General features: G+C 39.3%; 1 protein-coding gene across 1 annotated transcript in view; it reads right to left on the reverse strand.

The window, feature by feature from the left end:
- Window positions 1–14,919, reverse strand: part of PDSS2 (decaprenyl diphosphate synthase subunit 2) — a 303,979-nt gene that overhangs the window by 64,751 nt on the left and 224,309 nt on the right. The window contains exons 5-6 of the mRNA XM_006156956.2: window positions 5,805–5,978; window positions 3,482–3,613 (exon numbers count right to left, since the gene is read on the reverse strand). Coding sequence (XP_006157018.1) covers window positions 3,482–3,613; window positions 5,805–5,978 — 306 coding nt within the window. The remainder of the gene's footprint in view (window positions 1–3,481; window positions 3,614–5,804; window positions 5,979–14,919) is intronic.

A 14,919-nucleotide genomic window follows, 5' to 3' on the forward strand; every position in this document is an offset into this window, starting at 1 on the left:
CCCCATTATACCCTGTTCAAATTTTTGATCCACAGAATGCATGAATATAATAAAATGGTTATTGATTTTTATAGTTTTTTGGCCAGAGGGCACATGTGCTCACTGGGGAGAGACAGAGAGAGGGGAAGTGAGAAATCAACCCCCCAAGAGGGGTGGCCATGGCATAATCTCTTCTCCATTCTTCTCTTGGTATTTGGGGCATGTATACACACACAACCAGCACGTTTTTCAAGCTGCCTGGTCTGGGACTCTAACTGCAGATTTGGCCATGTGATATCCAATACTTTAACCACCATGCCTCCTGCTGGCTCATAAATTTTTATTTTTAAAGAGGGATTTTTGCTATAGGGCGGGTACACTCACCAGAGAGACAGAAAGCAAGAAATCACCCCTTGGGGGGATGGCCACACACAATCCCTTCTCCTCTCAGGATTTTAGGTGCACACTCATATGTACCTAGCATGAGCTTTAAGCTGCTGGGTCCAGGACTAGAACTGCGGTGAACTACATGGGAATGCAGCAATGTAAACTATTATGCCAATTGCTAGTCCCCATAAAATGGTATTTTAAGGAGCTAAGTTTTGGGGGTAATTTGTTATATAGCAATTGTAACTAGAACATTTAGTTTTCTATACCGATAATTCAACTCTAAATTCTGAGTGTGTTCAAGTTCACTAGCTGATTTACCTTTGGGGGTATTCCTCCTGGAGATCTCTGACCTCCTGTTCCAATGTGGCCTGGATGGGCAGCCATCAGCCCAGGACTTGCTAGGATGACAGACGGTATAGTGCACTACCTAAGGACGTGGGCCCTGGAGTTGGGCTGCTTGGATTTAAATCTGGGCTTCACCTCCTGCTAGTTGTGTGACTGTGCAATTTAGTTCGTCTCTTTGCCTGGGATTCCTCATTAGAACAAAGCTTGGCATGTAGTAACTATTACTGTTGTTTGTTATCTTTCCCTTCACAATGCCCTGGGAATTCCCACTGCCTCATGCTCGAACCCCTAGTTCCTAGATTCTATGTCTTTCTCTTTGTTATTTTTAAGGAGATTTTTGTTAGAGGGCACATGCCCTTGCTAGAAAGACAGTGGGAGACAGGGAGAAAGAAAGTGAGATCCCCAGCAGGGATGGTCACACAGTGATCCCCCCTTATCCACTGTCTTCTTGGGATTTTGGGCACACATGCACATGCGTCTAGCATGAGCTTCAAGTCACCGGGTCTAGGACTCAAGGGTCTGGACTCAAGAGGTGGTCAAGCATGTGAGTCCAGCACCTTAACCACTATGCCACCTGCTGGCCCCTCTCTTTGTTGTTTTGATGGATTCTATTTGGGGTGCCCAACATTGGCTCCTACAGGGAGGGGTATGCAAATTCTGAAATTGTGCAGAACCACCAGTTTATGGGAATAACATTAGACCAACTTTTGAATAGTTTCATTATTATTCTTAAATTCTCTACAGTCAACACATTCTGTAATGGCCTGTCTCCATGGACTGTCCAACTACTAGTCTTGGTGACCACTGGGGGCTGGGAAGATTGTGTTCATATCTGACTTCATTCTTGAGTGACAAGTTCTGACAGAAAAAACATCAAGACATTTCATGATGAACAAACTCTCTCCATGTGTCCTATTTTCAATAGTTTTATCTGACTAATTTGTGAATAACTTGTATATCAGGGATGGCATGTGGTATGCTGGTTAAGGGTGCTGAACTCCCACATGGGCTACCACGGTTCCAGTCCCAGACCTGGTGGCTTGCTTTCTCACTTCTTCTCTCTGTTTTTCTCTCTCTCTGTCCCTCTCTAGTCAAATTAAAAATAAATAAATAAAATAATTCTAAAAAAAGTTTATTAAAAACAACTGGTATATCACTTATTCCTTGAAAACTTGAGCCTTTCTATCTGTCTTATTGGATCATTGGGAAAGTCATGACACATTTTTAGATAGAAAACATAGAAAAATACATGGTGACTTCCCTGCCGACCTAATAAATTGTCTTTATTTGATCTTGCACCTGATGATATAGCATAAAATTCTAAGTTGGAAACAATTTTTTCCTTTATTTTGAAGGTATTATTCTATTGTCTTGAAGTTTCCAGGGTCATTAATGAGACACTATTCTGATTTCCCTACCCCTCCCTTTCTTTTTTTTTTTTTAATTTCCGGAGGGTACATGCACTTACCAGAAGCAGAAGAGGGGAAGGAGAGAAAAGACCTTCCAGTACAGTATTTTAAGCTGGCTGCCAGTACTTTTTAAAAAAGAACTATTTATTTATTCATCTATTATTATTTTTCAATTTGATCAGAAAAAGAAAGGGAAAGGGAAAGTGAGAAAGCAATCCACCAGGCTCAGAATTTGAATCGTGGTCTGCCATGTGGGAGTCCAGCACCCTCAACCACTTTGCCACTTGCCGGCCCCAACATTTTGAGAGTCAGTAAAGGAAGAGGGGTAGGAGAGGGGACTGTCACCCCAGAGTGTAGTCACATAGGCTTTCTTTCTGCTGTACGTATGGTGGCTACCCTCACCTTCAGCCTCATGTAGTTCCATGTCCACAGCCTCTGATTAACCCACCTAATTTTTCTCCAGCTGGTGGCATGATGGTTAAGGCAGTTGCATCTCACACGGCTGAACTTGGCAGCTTGAAAGACAAACCTGGCCGTATGTTCGTGCATGCATGTCCAAAATTCGAAAATGAGAAATGAGAGAGGGACTGCAGCATGACCATGCCCTATGGCCCTGATGCTTTCTCACTTCTTTTTTTCTGTCTCTCTCTAGCAAGCACATGCACCCTCTAGCAAATTAATAAACAAAACCAAACCAAAAACCCCACCCAATTACAACCATGAAGTTACATAAGCTCCATGAAGCTTTGGATAAAAAGGCAAAAACTTTTTATACAAGTTTCTGAATTAGTAGAAAACCAAAAATGTTTCATCTGCCAACTCACCCCTCCCCAAAAAGTAGCAAATGCAGTCAATGTAAGTCCCTTTATCCTCCCCCACTTCATCATGTTTCCCCCTCCCTTTTTGGTAATGCCTCAGAACGAGTATTCAGGGTCCAAGTTTGTTTTAAAATAACCCAATGAGCTGACAGACGGAGCTCCTGGAATTCTGCAGCTTGCGCTAGAGTCCACAGATGGGAAATTGCCGTCAGTTAAAGGGTGGTGCTATTACCATAGCCCAATTTTTGAAAGCCTTTAGAAAAAAAAAATCATCTGAGTTAATTAGCATTCACCACAGGCACTAGTTTTGTGTTACAATATTCTAAGAGCCCAGATAATAAGAAAACATAGTAGTGCAGGCTATAACTTTTAAGTAACATTCTATTTTTTTTAAATGTAGATTAGAAAGAGAGAATTTTACCTGTTATATGAATATGCTTTTATATGGCTGATCCAGAGCCTTAAATTGTAAAATACAAACTATGTTCTAAAATCAATGAAGTACTAATGGTACCTAAAGAAGAAGTCATTTCACTTTACCTCTCCAATTTGCTTAATCCATAGATCTCTCCCAAGAAATTCCTGGTGGAAGACTACAGGAGCTGAGTTTAGATTAAAAGTGGTGGAGTCACTGGCTTTTTCTTTCATAAAAGGCTGGAGGTCAGAATGTATCTAGAAGGAGAAGTTAAAACAGGTAAATCAGTGAAATGTATACACAGTAGCATGTTTTAGTCCTACTCAGGAAGCACCAGTTAATGAAGCAAAAAACAGGGATGAACTTTTTTAGAAGAGATATTTTATTTTTTTGAAAGAGATTTTTGCTATAGAGTGTGAGAGTATGTGCACTCGCCAGAGAGATAGAAAGGAAGAAATCAACCCCAGGGGCATGACCACACCACAATCCCTTTTCCTCCATTCTACTCTCAGGATTTTGGGCAGGCACACACGTACACATGCCTGGTGTGAGTTTTAAACCTCTGGGTTCGAGACTTGAACTGTAGTTGACTAGTGATGTAACCATCACACTATCTGCTGGTCCCTGGCCCCTACTTTTTAAAATACATCTTCTGAGACCAGCAGATGGTGTAATGGTTATGTCGTTGGACTCCCACATAGTCGACCACAGTTTGAGTCCTGGACCCGGTGCCTTAAAACTCATACCAGGTACATGTGTGTGTGTAAAGTCCCAAGAGTAGAATGGAGGAGAAGGGATTGCAGTGTGCCCATCCCCTCTAGGGGGGTGATTTCTCCCTTTCTGTCTCTCTGTCTCTGTCTCTCCAGCAAGCACATGCACCCTATAGCAAAAGTCTCTCTCAAAAAAATAGAAATAAAAAAGCAGGAGCCAGCAGGTGGTGTAGTGGTCAATTGCAGTTCAAGTCCCAGATTTGGCAACTTGAGACTCACGCCGGGCACATGTGCGTGTGTGCTTAAAATCCTGAGAGGAGAAGGGATTGCTGTGTGGCTATCCCCCGGGGGGTGGATTTCTTGCTGTTTGTCTCTCTGGAGAGCACACATGCCCTAATAGCAAAAATCTGTAAAAATAAATAAAATAAAATAAAAAGCACATTTCAAATGATTAACAATAACCTATAAAATTCTTTAGACTTAATTATCTTTCCCTGATACATTCTTTTTTTTTTTTTTTGGAGAGGTTTTTGCTATAGGGTGCATGCGCTCGCCAGAAAGACAAAGACAGAGAGTCAGAAAATGAGAAATCATGCCCTGGAGGGGATGGCCACGCCACAATCCCTTCTCTTCCAGTCTTCTCTCGGGATCTTCGGCACACATGCACACATGCCCGGCGTGAGTTTAAGGCACCGGGTCCAGGACTTGAACTGCGGTCGACTACATGGGAGTTCAGCGACATAGCCATTATGCCAACTGCTGGTCCCAATACATTCTTCTTGTATTTGGCAGGAGCCTTTATTTTACTTTTTAGAAAAAGATAAAGATCTAAATAAAGAGTTAATAAATATAATTATGCAATAAATGAATCTAAGATTAACTAAAATATGCAAAAACTCAGCTGCAGATATTACATATATGTATATCTCCGCCCCTATGAGCTATCTAAGTAACATCTGAAAAAGATATAGTAAGTGAAAATTTTAAATCAAGTATATAGAGGCAACAACCTAGCAGCTCATTTTGGGGCACTTTATATTTTGAATCATTATTAGAATGAAAGCTGCCAATATTATTTAGTATATTCTAAATTTCAGTAATTTGTTATAATTTGCTTTACATAAGGAACTATAAGGGAACTGTAACAAAAACAACAAATATTCTTCCCATCTGTGAATGGCAATGTTGCAAATTACTTAATAACTTTGAGAGCTCTTTCAGGTGTTAAGAAACGATAAACGTCACAAATATGGTTTAAGTCAACTGTAGCTTTCTGTCAAAATTACACAGTACTGGGACCAGCAGTTAGCATAATGGCTATGTTGCTGGACTCCCATGTAGTCGACTGCAGTTCAAGTCCTGGACCCAGTGGCTTAAACTCATGCCGGGCGCGCGTGTGTGTGTGTGCCCAAGATCCCGAGAGGAGAATGGAGGAGAAGGGATTGCGGCATGGCCATCCCCCCTGGGGGGTGATTTCTCGCTTTCTGTCTCTCTGTCTCTCTCTGTGTGGTGAGCACATGCGCCCTATAGCAAAACCTCTCCAAAAAAAAAAAAATTACACAGTACTTACCAATCGTACTGTTTATATTATACAACCTCCATCATCTATGCTGATAGACGTAAGCATAAAATAAACATTTTTTTGAGATTTAAAAGCAGTTTATTAACTGGCAAAAGGTTTCCTCGGCATCATTTTAGCTATTTAAGTACTGAAAAGAGATAAACGGTGTGCAAATACCTTATGACTCATGGCCATGTGCTTCCCGTACTGAAATGCCATCCCCTGAACCTCAGCATCATGGTTTGCTAGTTTCATTGCAGCTTGGCAGCTCTTCGCTAGCAAGGCACCATGGGAGAGAAAAGTCTGCTCCTTCCAAGTCGATATTCCAATATCATCTGTGATATGATTTTCCTAAAAATCCAAACAAAAGCCAAGATAAAACAGGCTTTAGGAATAACTTAATTGTTTTCTGTTTTTGAAGAAGAAAAGAGTAAAGAAATGAACTGTTTAAAACATTCAGACTATTACAGGACAGAGCTAGATAGTGTTGAACCTCAGCTTTTTACTAAAAGGGGTGTATGTATGTGTGTGCGTGCTTTTTTTTTAGAGAATTATTTCATCTAACTTTATTTATTTATCTATTTATTTATTTTTAATTTGACCTGAGAGAACAGAGAGAGAGAGAGAGAGAGAGAGAGAGGGGAGAGAGAGAAGGCAAACCATCAGGCCCGGGACTCAAACTGAGGTCAGCCATGTGGGAGTTCCAGTGTCCTTAAGCACCATGCCACCTGCTGGCCCCTGTATGAGCTTTTTAAGCGAAAAGATAAAAAGTGAAACAAACCGGACCAGCAGTTGGCATAATGGCTATGTTGCTGGACTCAAGTAGTCAACCATGATTCAAGTCCCAGACCCAGTGGCTTGGACCCCCCCCAAGCGCCACATGGGGTGTGCCCAAGATCCCGAGAGGAGAATGGAGGAGAATGGAGAAGAGATTGTGGTGTGGCCATCCCCTTGGGAGGTGATTTCTCGCTTTTTGTCTCTCTGTTTCTCTATGTCTTTCTGGTGAGCACATGTGCCCTATAGAAAAAACCTCTCAATAAAGAAAAAGTGAAACAAAAAATGGTAGAGCAAATTTATTTTAAGCTATGGAACTTCTATTAAAATATATTCTATTGAATAATGCTGAGAGTAGAAATTTAGACCTCTAAACTAATTCTCTTTGTTCACATCATTTTTTTTTGAAAGCCCCAGGAACTGCAACTCTTATAAATAGTAAAACAGAAAAATCAGAAAGGAGATAACCCATTATAGTGAAGAATATAGTATTCATCAAAATTTATTCTCTTAAGAATAAACAAGGACCAGAAGTTGGCATAATGGCTATGTCGCTGGACTCCCACGTAGTCAACCACAGTTCGCGTCCTGGACCTGGTGGCTTAAAACTCATGCCAGGCACGTGTGCATGCGTGCCCAAGATCCCGAGAGAAGAAAGGGAGAAGGGATTGCAGTGTGGACATCCCCCTGGGGGGTAATTTCTCGCTTTGTGTCTCTCTCTGTCTTTCTGGTGATGCACACGCCCTATAGCAAAAACCTCTCCAAAAAAAAAAAAAAAAAGAATAATCAGGGCCAGAGATCAGCAGATGGTATAATGTTTATGTGGCTGAACTCCCACATAGTTAACCGAGGTTTATGTCGCAGATCTGGCAGCTTAAAACTCATGCTGGGTGCGTGTGCGTGCATGCCCAAAATTCCAGGAGGAAAATGGAAAAGGGATTGTAGCATGGCCATCCTTCTTGGGGATGATTTCTCGCTTTCTGCCTCTATCTTTGTGGCAAGCATACACAAACCTATTTTAAGTATAAAGATACAGAAAAATTAGAATGTCAAAAGATGGGCCAGCAGGTGGCATGGTGGTTAAGGTGCTAGTCTACCCCATGGCTGACCATGGTTCAAGTCTTGGACCCGGTGGCTTGCTCTCTCACTTACTCTTTCTCTCTGTCCCTCTCTTATCAAATTAAATAATAACAAATAAAATAAATTAAATAAATATTTTTAAAAAGAATAAGCAAGGCCATAAGGAAGTATATAACAGTATATTATTTAATTTCATTTAAAAAATTATTTTATTTATTTTTATTAATATTTATTTTTTTCTACAGGGCACATGTGCTCACTAGAGAGAAAGAGAGAGAGAGAGAGATGGAGGGAAAGTAAGAAAGCAAGCCACCAGGACTCAAACTGTGGTCAGCCATGTGGAAGTCCAGTGCCTTAACTACCATGCCACCTGCTGCCTACTTAATTTCAATTAAAAAAAATAAAATCATCACTGTAATATGAACAAATAACTATATACACAACTACTTCCTCTAAACTAGTATTATCTAATATAAATATAATGTAAGCCACAAGTGCAATGTAAAATTTTCTAGTAACCACATCAAAAGGTGAAAAGAAATAACCACAAAACCATAGGCAATACTAAGACACAGGGCAATGATAAAAAGCACTTGCATTTCCTATCATAGACAAATGGCAAATCTCCCCCTGGCAGGCTAAGTAACACCCACTTCTGTTACAAAGATGTCCACATCCTAATCCCCGGAAGCTGTGAAACTCTACACAGCAAAGGGATTTGTGGATGTGATTAAATTTAGGATCTTGAGATAGGAACATTATCCCACATCAACTGGGTGGGCCCAATGTAATCAAAAGGATTCTTTTTTTTTTTAAATTCTATTATTTAATTTTATTAATTATTATTATTGTTATGCTAATTTGACCAGAGAGAGACAAAGAGAGAAGGAGAGACAGAGGGAAAATGAGAAAGCAAGCAGCCAGATCTGGTACTCAAACTGCAGTCAGCCATGTGGGAGTCCAGTGCCTTAACCACCATGCCATCTGCTGGTCCCCAAGAGCGTTCTTATAAGAAGACGCAATAGGAACAGAGTGGTAAAAGGTAATGTAGTTACAGAGGAAAGAGATTGGACAGTGCTGTGCTGCTGGATTTGAAGACTGAGGATGGGTCACAAGTTGAGGGATGAACGTGGAGCTAGAAAAAGTAAGAAAATGCATTTTTTCTTAGAGCCTCCAGAAGAAATGCATCCCTATCAACATCTTGATTTTCTGGCTTCTGGTCAATAATCACTCCAAAAAAAGAAAAAGAAAGAAAATCTCCATCAAAGTTTCCCTCTTGGTGTTGGTAAGTCTGTGAAGAAACAGGCTTCAAAAATCTGGATATCAGAAGTAGTTCTTAGGTAGAGATTTTACAGTATCAAAATGGCAAATGTATTTTCCCTGAGACCCAGAAAGTTTACCTCCAGGAATTAACTCTGGATAAATCTTCACACATGTGAAATGAAGTAAGTACAAAGTTAGAGTCTAGTGCTCATCCAACTGCCAGGGTGATCCCTTTAAAATATAAGCTAGAGGGATGCCAGCAAGTGGCATGGTGATAAAGGCCTTGGACTCCCACTTGGGGGACTGCGTTCGAGTCCTGGACCTAGCATCTTGCTTTTTTTTTTTTACTTTCTCTTTCTCGTGCTAGCAAGCACACGTGCCCTATAGATAATTAAAATGATAGTAATGATAAATAGAATTAAATAATTCATATTGGCACATTGGCCTCCAGGCTGTATTGCCAACAATCCAGGCATACCCTCTTTCAGGCCTTTGCACTTGACATTCTCTCCTTCAGACACATTCCCCACATGTTTGCACGGCTAGATTCCCCACTGGTTTGGGGTCTCTGTTAAAAATCCCACTCGCCTTTAATAGTTCACCTTCTTCCCCTTTAATTTTCTATCTCCTTACCCTGCTTTAAACATTTTTGTCCTTGATGTTACCAGATCCAGCATATATAAGGGGTTTCCAGGAAGTTCATGGGAAATGCATTTTATGGAAAAACTATGCACATATTTTAGGTTGTTGTTGTTGTTTTGGACACCAGAATAAACTTGTACTTTAATTCCATTTTCCACGAACTTTCTGGAGTCTCCCATATTTCTTTGTTTAATGGCTTACTGTCAGTCTCCCGTACTACTAATAGAATATAAATTCCCTGAAAACAAGGATTTTGCCTGTTCTGTTCTCTTAGGAATCATCAACACCTAATACAGTGCATTCGGTGTGCAATAAACATTTGTTGAGGGGCCAGAAGGTGGCATGGTGGCTAAAGCACTGGACTCCCATATGGCTAACAGCATTTCGAGTTCTGGACCTGGTGGCTTGCTTTCTCACTTTCTCTCTCCGTCTGTCTGTCTGTTTCTGGTGAGTGCATGAGCCTCTACTGCAACATTTTAGAAAAAATAAAATAATGATGGATTTCGTTTCCTGTGGCACCTTGGTTTGGCATCTGTGGCCATGAAGACCTCTGGAGTATTCGGAGTGCTCCTCACTCTTTTTGTCTTGATTCATGGTCAAGAGGATTTTCGTATAACCTGTACTGAATCCTGGCTCCAGGTCCAGGTGAGACGAGTAACTATAGTGCCTAACCTGCAACCTCAGCCGAATGAACTCTATTTAGGAAGTGGCTGTCCTGTAAACCTAACGGACCCAATTTCTTCGAGTTCCTTTATCTTGTTATGTATTGCGGCATCAGGATTAATGAACAACCATTAGGTATTATCATTGAAAGTCTCATCACATATGAACTGGCAGCTTTAGAGATTACTTACTTCATCCCAGTATCATGCTATGTTCAACAAAATTTTCCAATAATTTGGGTGATGAAAACAAGAAAGTATAACCGTGCAGCCCAAGTCATTGGGACAGAAATGCTGAATGTCATGTCAAATCGAAAGCTTGGTAATTCATCAGGATCTGTTCTTCCTTGTTGGATCGCACAAATTTTATCCCTTCCTGTCGAGTGCAGTCATTAAGCTACAGAGCATGGTACTCTGTCTGCTTGTAGATTTCCTTGTCTTTTAGAGATTGGACTATACCTCTGGATATCATCTTTTACCATTTTAACGTGATCTTTTTAAATGATAAACTTGCTCTGCCACCTGTATTTATAAACTCTTTGGGTAGAAAAAAGCCTTCTCATATTTTAAGTGTGAAATAAAGATACTTTTTAAAAAATCAAAAAAGAAAAAATAATAATGACAAATAGAATTAAATAATTAAAAAATATTTGCTGATTATTATTTTTTTTTCTAAAGCACACCTGTGTTCGCTGGAGAGAGATAGACAGACACAGTGAGGGGCAAAGTGAGAAATCACCCTCCAGGGGAGTTGGCCAGGCTGCAAATCCCTTCTCCTTCCTTCTCCTCTTGGGATTTTGGGCACATATGTACATGTACCTGGTGTGATTTTCAAGCCATCAGCTCCAGAACTTGAACTACAGTTGGCCACGTGGGTGTGCAGCGCTGTATCCACCACACCACCTGCTGGCCCCTGTATGATTCTATTTATATGAAATGTAAATCAAAGATTGGCTAGGGCTGGGGGTAAGAACTGCAAATGGGAATAAGGGACTTTATAGGAGTATGTGTAAAAATGTTCTCAAACTGACTTATAGTGATCATTTGCCATCCGATAAAGCTATAAAAAATCACTCAATTGTATGCTTCCAATGGTAAGATTGTTAAAAAAGGAAAAAAAGCTAATGAATGAGTATATTTTACTTTTTTTCCCTAGATGCTTCAATTAATGTTTAAAAATTTATATAACTCTCAATTTACATTTTATGGTTTGTATACCATCCTCATTTATTTCTATAACAAACACTTATTGAAGTTGTATAAAGTCAGGCTTTCTTCAAAGTAATAGAGTCATGAAGACCGATAGAGTCTATCTTTGGGAAGTTCACAGTCCAGAGATAGAATATGTGTGTGTGTAAATATACATATATATATAGACAGTGATATAAATATATAGATATCTCTCTATAAAATATGTAGATAAGTGTTATTTCAGAATAAGTACGGGATCTCCAATTACCAAGAATTCAGTTTTATTCAATATATATTTCTTATTGTGCTTAAGACATTTTTATTATTCATCATTTTTCCCTTTTAAATTAAGCAAGTAATATACAATCACTGAGAAAAAAATTTAAATTCAGAAAACCAAGAAACAATTAATTTTTAGTCCCCTGAAACCTACTACCATAAGTTAATTGAACCATAAGTAAATATTCTGTTCCTAAGTTAATCAGAAGCTTTATTCTCTGAACTCTAAATTATTACTCATTGTGAACATGGTTACTAATGAAATGAATCCTTTCATTCATTTCCATTAGCTTGCCATGTATATATGAGAGCATTTCCTTTGTAATAGAGTTTTCTCTATTAATGTACAATTATAAAAGACCAAGAAACTGGTATGATAACCATATCCAAAGCAATATCTTCAGATATTAGATATATACAATTGACGTGAAATGAAAGAAAGTCAGAGTAAATGAGATTTAAATATATTTTGAGCATCAGCTTACATATGTGCAGATTTACTGAAGATCTATTATATAGAAAAGGAGGACACATTTAGAAGATACTTACTTTTTTTAATAGATTTTTCCCATAGGGTGCATGTGCTCATTGGAGAAACAGAGACAGTAAATGGGAAAGTGAGAAATCATATCAGTGGGGATGGCCACGCCCAAATTCTTTCTCCTCTATTCTTCTCCTGGGACTCTGTATTCACACACATGTACCTGGCATGAGTTTCAAGTTGCTGAGTCTGGAACTTGAGCCACAGTCAACTATGTGAGAGTTTAGTATCCCAACCACCATGCCTCTGCTGACCTTGAAAATATTTGTCTTTGATGGGCTTTCCATTTTGTCCCAGCAAAGCAATATATGTTAACATACTTATTAAATGACCATGGGAAGTGCATTAATTTATGGGGCCAGGAGATGGCATGATGGATAAGGTGCTGGACTCCTACATGGCTCAATGGGATTCAAGTCCCGGACTTGGCAGCTTGAAATTCACACCAGGCACAAGTGTGTGTATACCCAAAATCTCAGGAGAAAAATGGGAGAAGGGATTGCAACAAGGCCATCTTCCCTTGGCGGGTGATTTCTCACTCTCTCTCTGTCTCTCTCTGGCCAGTTTATGCACCCTATGGTAAAAGCCAAAACAAACAAACAAAAAGTAAATTAATTAAAAAATATGTAGGTCTCGGAGGGGCCGGCAGGTGGCGTGGTGGTTAAGGGTGTTGTATTCCCACAAGGACGACCATAGTTTGAGTCCATTTACATTGTATTAGGTATCATAAGTAATTTAGAGATGATTTAAACTATTACAGGAAGATGTATGTAAGTTATATGCAACTATTATGCCATTTTACATAAAGTGGTTTGAGCATGTGTTGGGGGAATCTTGGAGCTAATCTTCCGTGGATACCAAGGGACAAATGTTTAGAAATTTTCAATAAATCTCCACATTTAGAGATCAGAAGGAAGCAAAGAGAAGAATGAATTCTAATATTTCCTAGGAATTCACTAAGTAATAACACGTTCATATTTGTTATTATAAGAGGAAATTTCAAAAAGTTCACAGAAAAATGGAATTAAAGCATGAGTTTATTTTAATGCAAAAGTATTTTAAATTCTTGTAGTTTGAAAATAATATGCACTCCATAAACTTTTTGAAGTTCTCTCATATCAGCCCTCAAAATTTTTATTATTCCCATATAATAGTTAAGGAGGCTTCATGAATAAATACGATCAAGTTCAGGCACTTACTAGTAAGTGGTAGAGATGTGTCTCAGATGTATAGCAATTGGATTCTACTTTGCTTTAACACATAATAAAAATATGTGTAAGATTTAATCTCTCTTGTGATTTAAAAGTAGGTTGTATTTAAGAGTGAATGACATATTTCATCTATGTATTTTTAAAAAAGCATTGAAGCCTATAAATTAAACCTTTTAATACTATCCATGGAAGAGATCTAAGACTCTAGAGAATATTAGCAACAAGATTAGAAGCAGTAACCATCATAAGCATTTTCTTTTTCAGAAATCTCGAGGGAAGGGGAAAATACAGTATTTTAACAACATCATTTAATAGCATGAAATAATTTGCTTTGATTTACAATCTAGTCACATGGGAGACAGTAAAGTAGGTATTCCATGTAAATCACAGAAAAGAAACTGGTAAGTGTGTATTAGTAAAGGCTGTTTTTGTTTGTTTGTTTTTGTTTTTAAAAAACGTTCTTATATAGAGAGCTGTTAAATTTTACTCACAAATTAAAGAGAACGATTTCCAATAAATTTAAAACCCAAAAGCCAGTCAATCCCTCCAGCCCTTCCCACTAGTCAGCGTTCTTGCTAAGATGTATGGGAATGACCATGCTGAAGAGGGGTCAGGGAGGAGAGGGAAGACTATTCTACAGCTTGAATGACTCCTCTGTACCACCAGTAGGTGGTACGTCTGGGAAGGGGGAAGCTTTGAATAGTTAGAGGGCAGCAGATAGTCTTAAGATGAATTGCACAGTAGGGGCAGAGGGAGCACTGAAATAATTATTTGAGAGGAAAAAACTGGACAACACTAAAGAGAAACTTGGCCTGCTTTAAAATGCACAGTGTAGACTGGTGCCTGCCGTACCATGCGTATGTGCAGTAAATTCAGGGACACTGATGTGTGTGTGTTTGTGTGTGTGTGTGCGTGCACGTGTGTGTGTGCTTACTAAAGGCCAGGCACTGTGGAGTTGAGAGTTAGGCAGTACTCTTCAACCTTGCAGAAGTTCGGGAGGGGAGAAACAGCAAATAATTATAAAGCAGTTGGGTAAGTGAAAGGAGCTGTGCTTACAATCACAGGGAAAGGAAGGAATGGTTCTGTCGCAGGTGGGTTGAAGGAGGCTCCGGGTCGGCTAGGTGGACAGTGGAAATGTGCTGCTTCTCAAGTGATGCTCATCCACACTAAAGATCATAGGTTTGGTTCCCTGCTCAACCACAAATGCCAGGTTCATCCCCACCATCTTACTGGTTGGGAAGATGGGGGTGGGAGTAATTATGGCTTGGGACCCTGTTGGGGGTGCTTATCTCTTTCCCTCTTGGGAAAGAAAAAAAAAGGCAGCTTTAGTGGTGGGACTATTAGCTGACTCTTGTTCTGAGTAATAAAATAGAATTGACCAGGAAGATAAAGTAGGAGACAGCTTTGGGGCACCAATATTAAGTCCTATATTGTTAAAATATATAGCAATAGAGTAAGACGGTGAGTAAGAGGCTTTACTCTTATTGCTTAGTAATAGAAAATAATATCCAGTGGAAAGGACACGATTACATGTGCAATTTATTATTATTATTTTATCAAGTCAAGGTAGATGAAAGATCTAAATCTATGACCTCAAACTACAAAACTGCTGCTAGAAAACACTGGGGAAACTCTAGGAGACATTAGGG

The sequence above is a fragment of the Tupaia chinensis genome, unplaced genomic scaffold, assembly GCF_000334495.1.
Source record: "Tupaia chinensis unplaced genomic scaffold, TupChi_1.0 Scaffold000527_1, whole genome shotgun sequence".
NCBI lineage: Eukaryota > Metazoa > Chordata > Mammalia > Scandentia > Tupaiidae > Tupaia > Tupaia belangeri.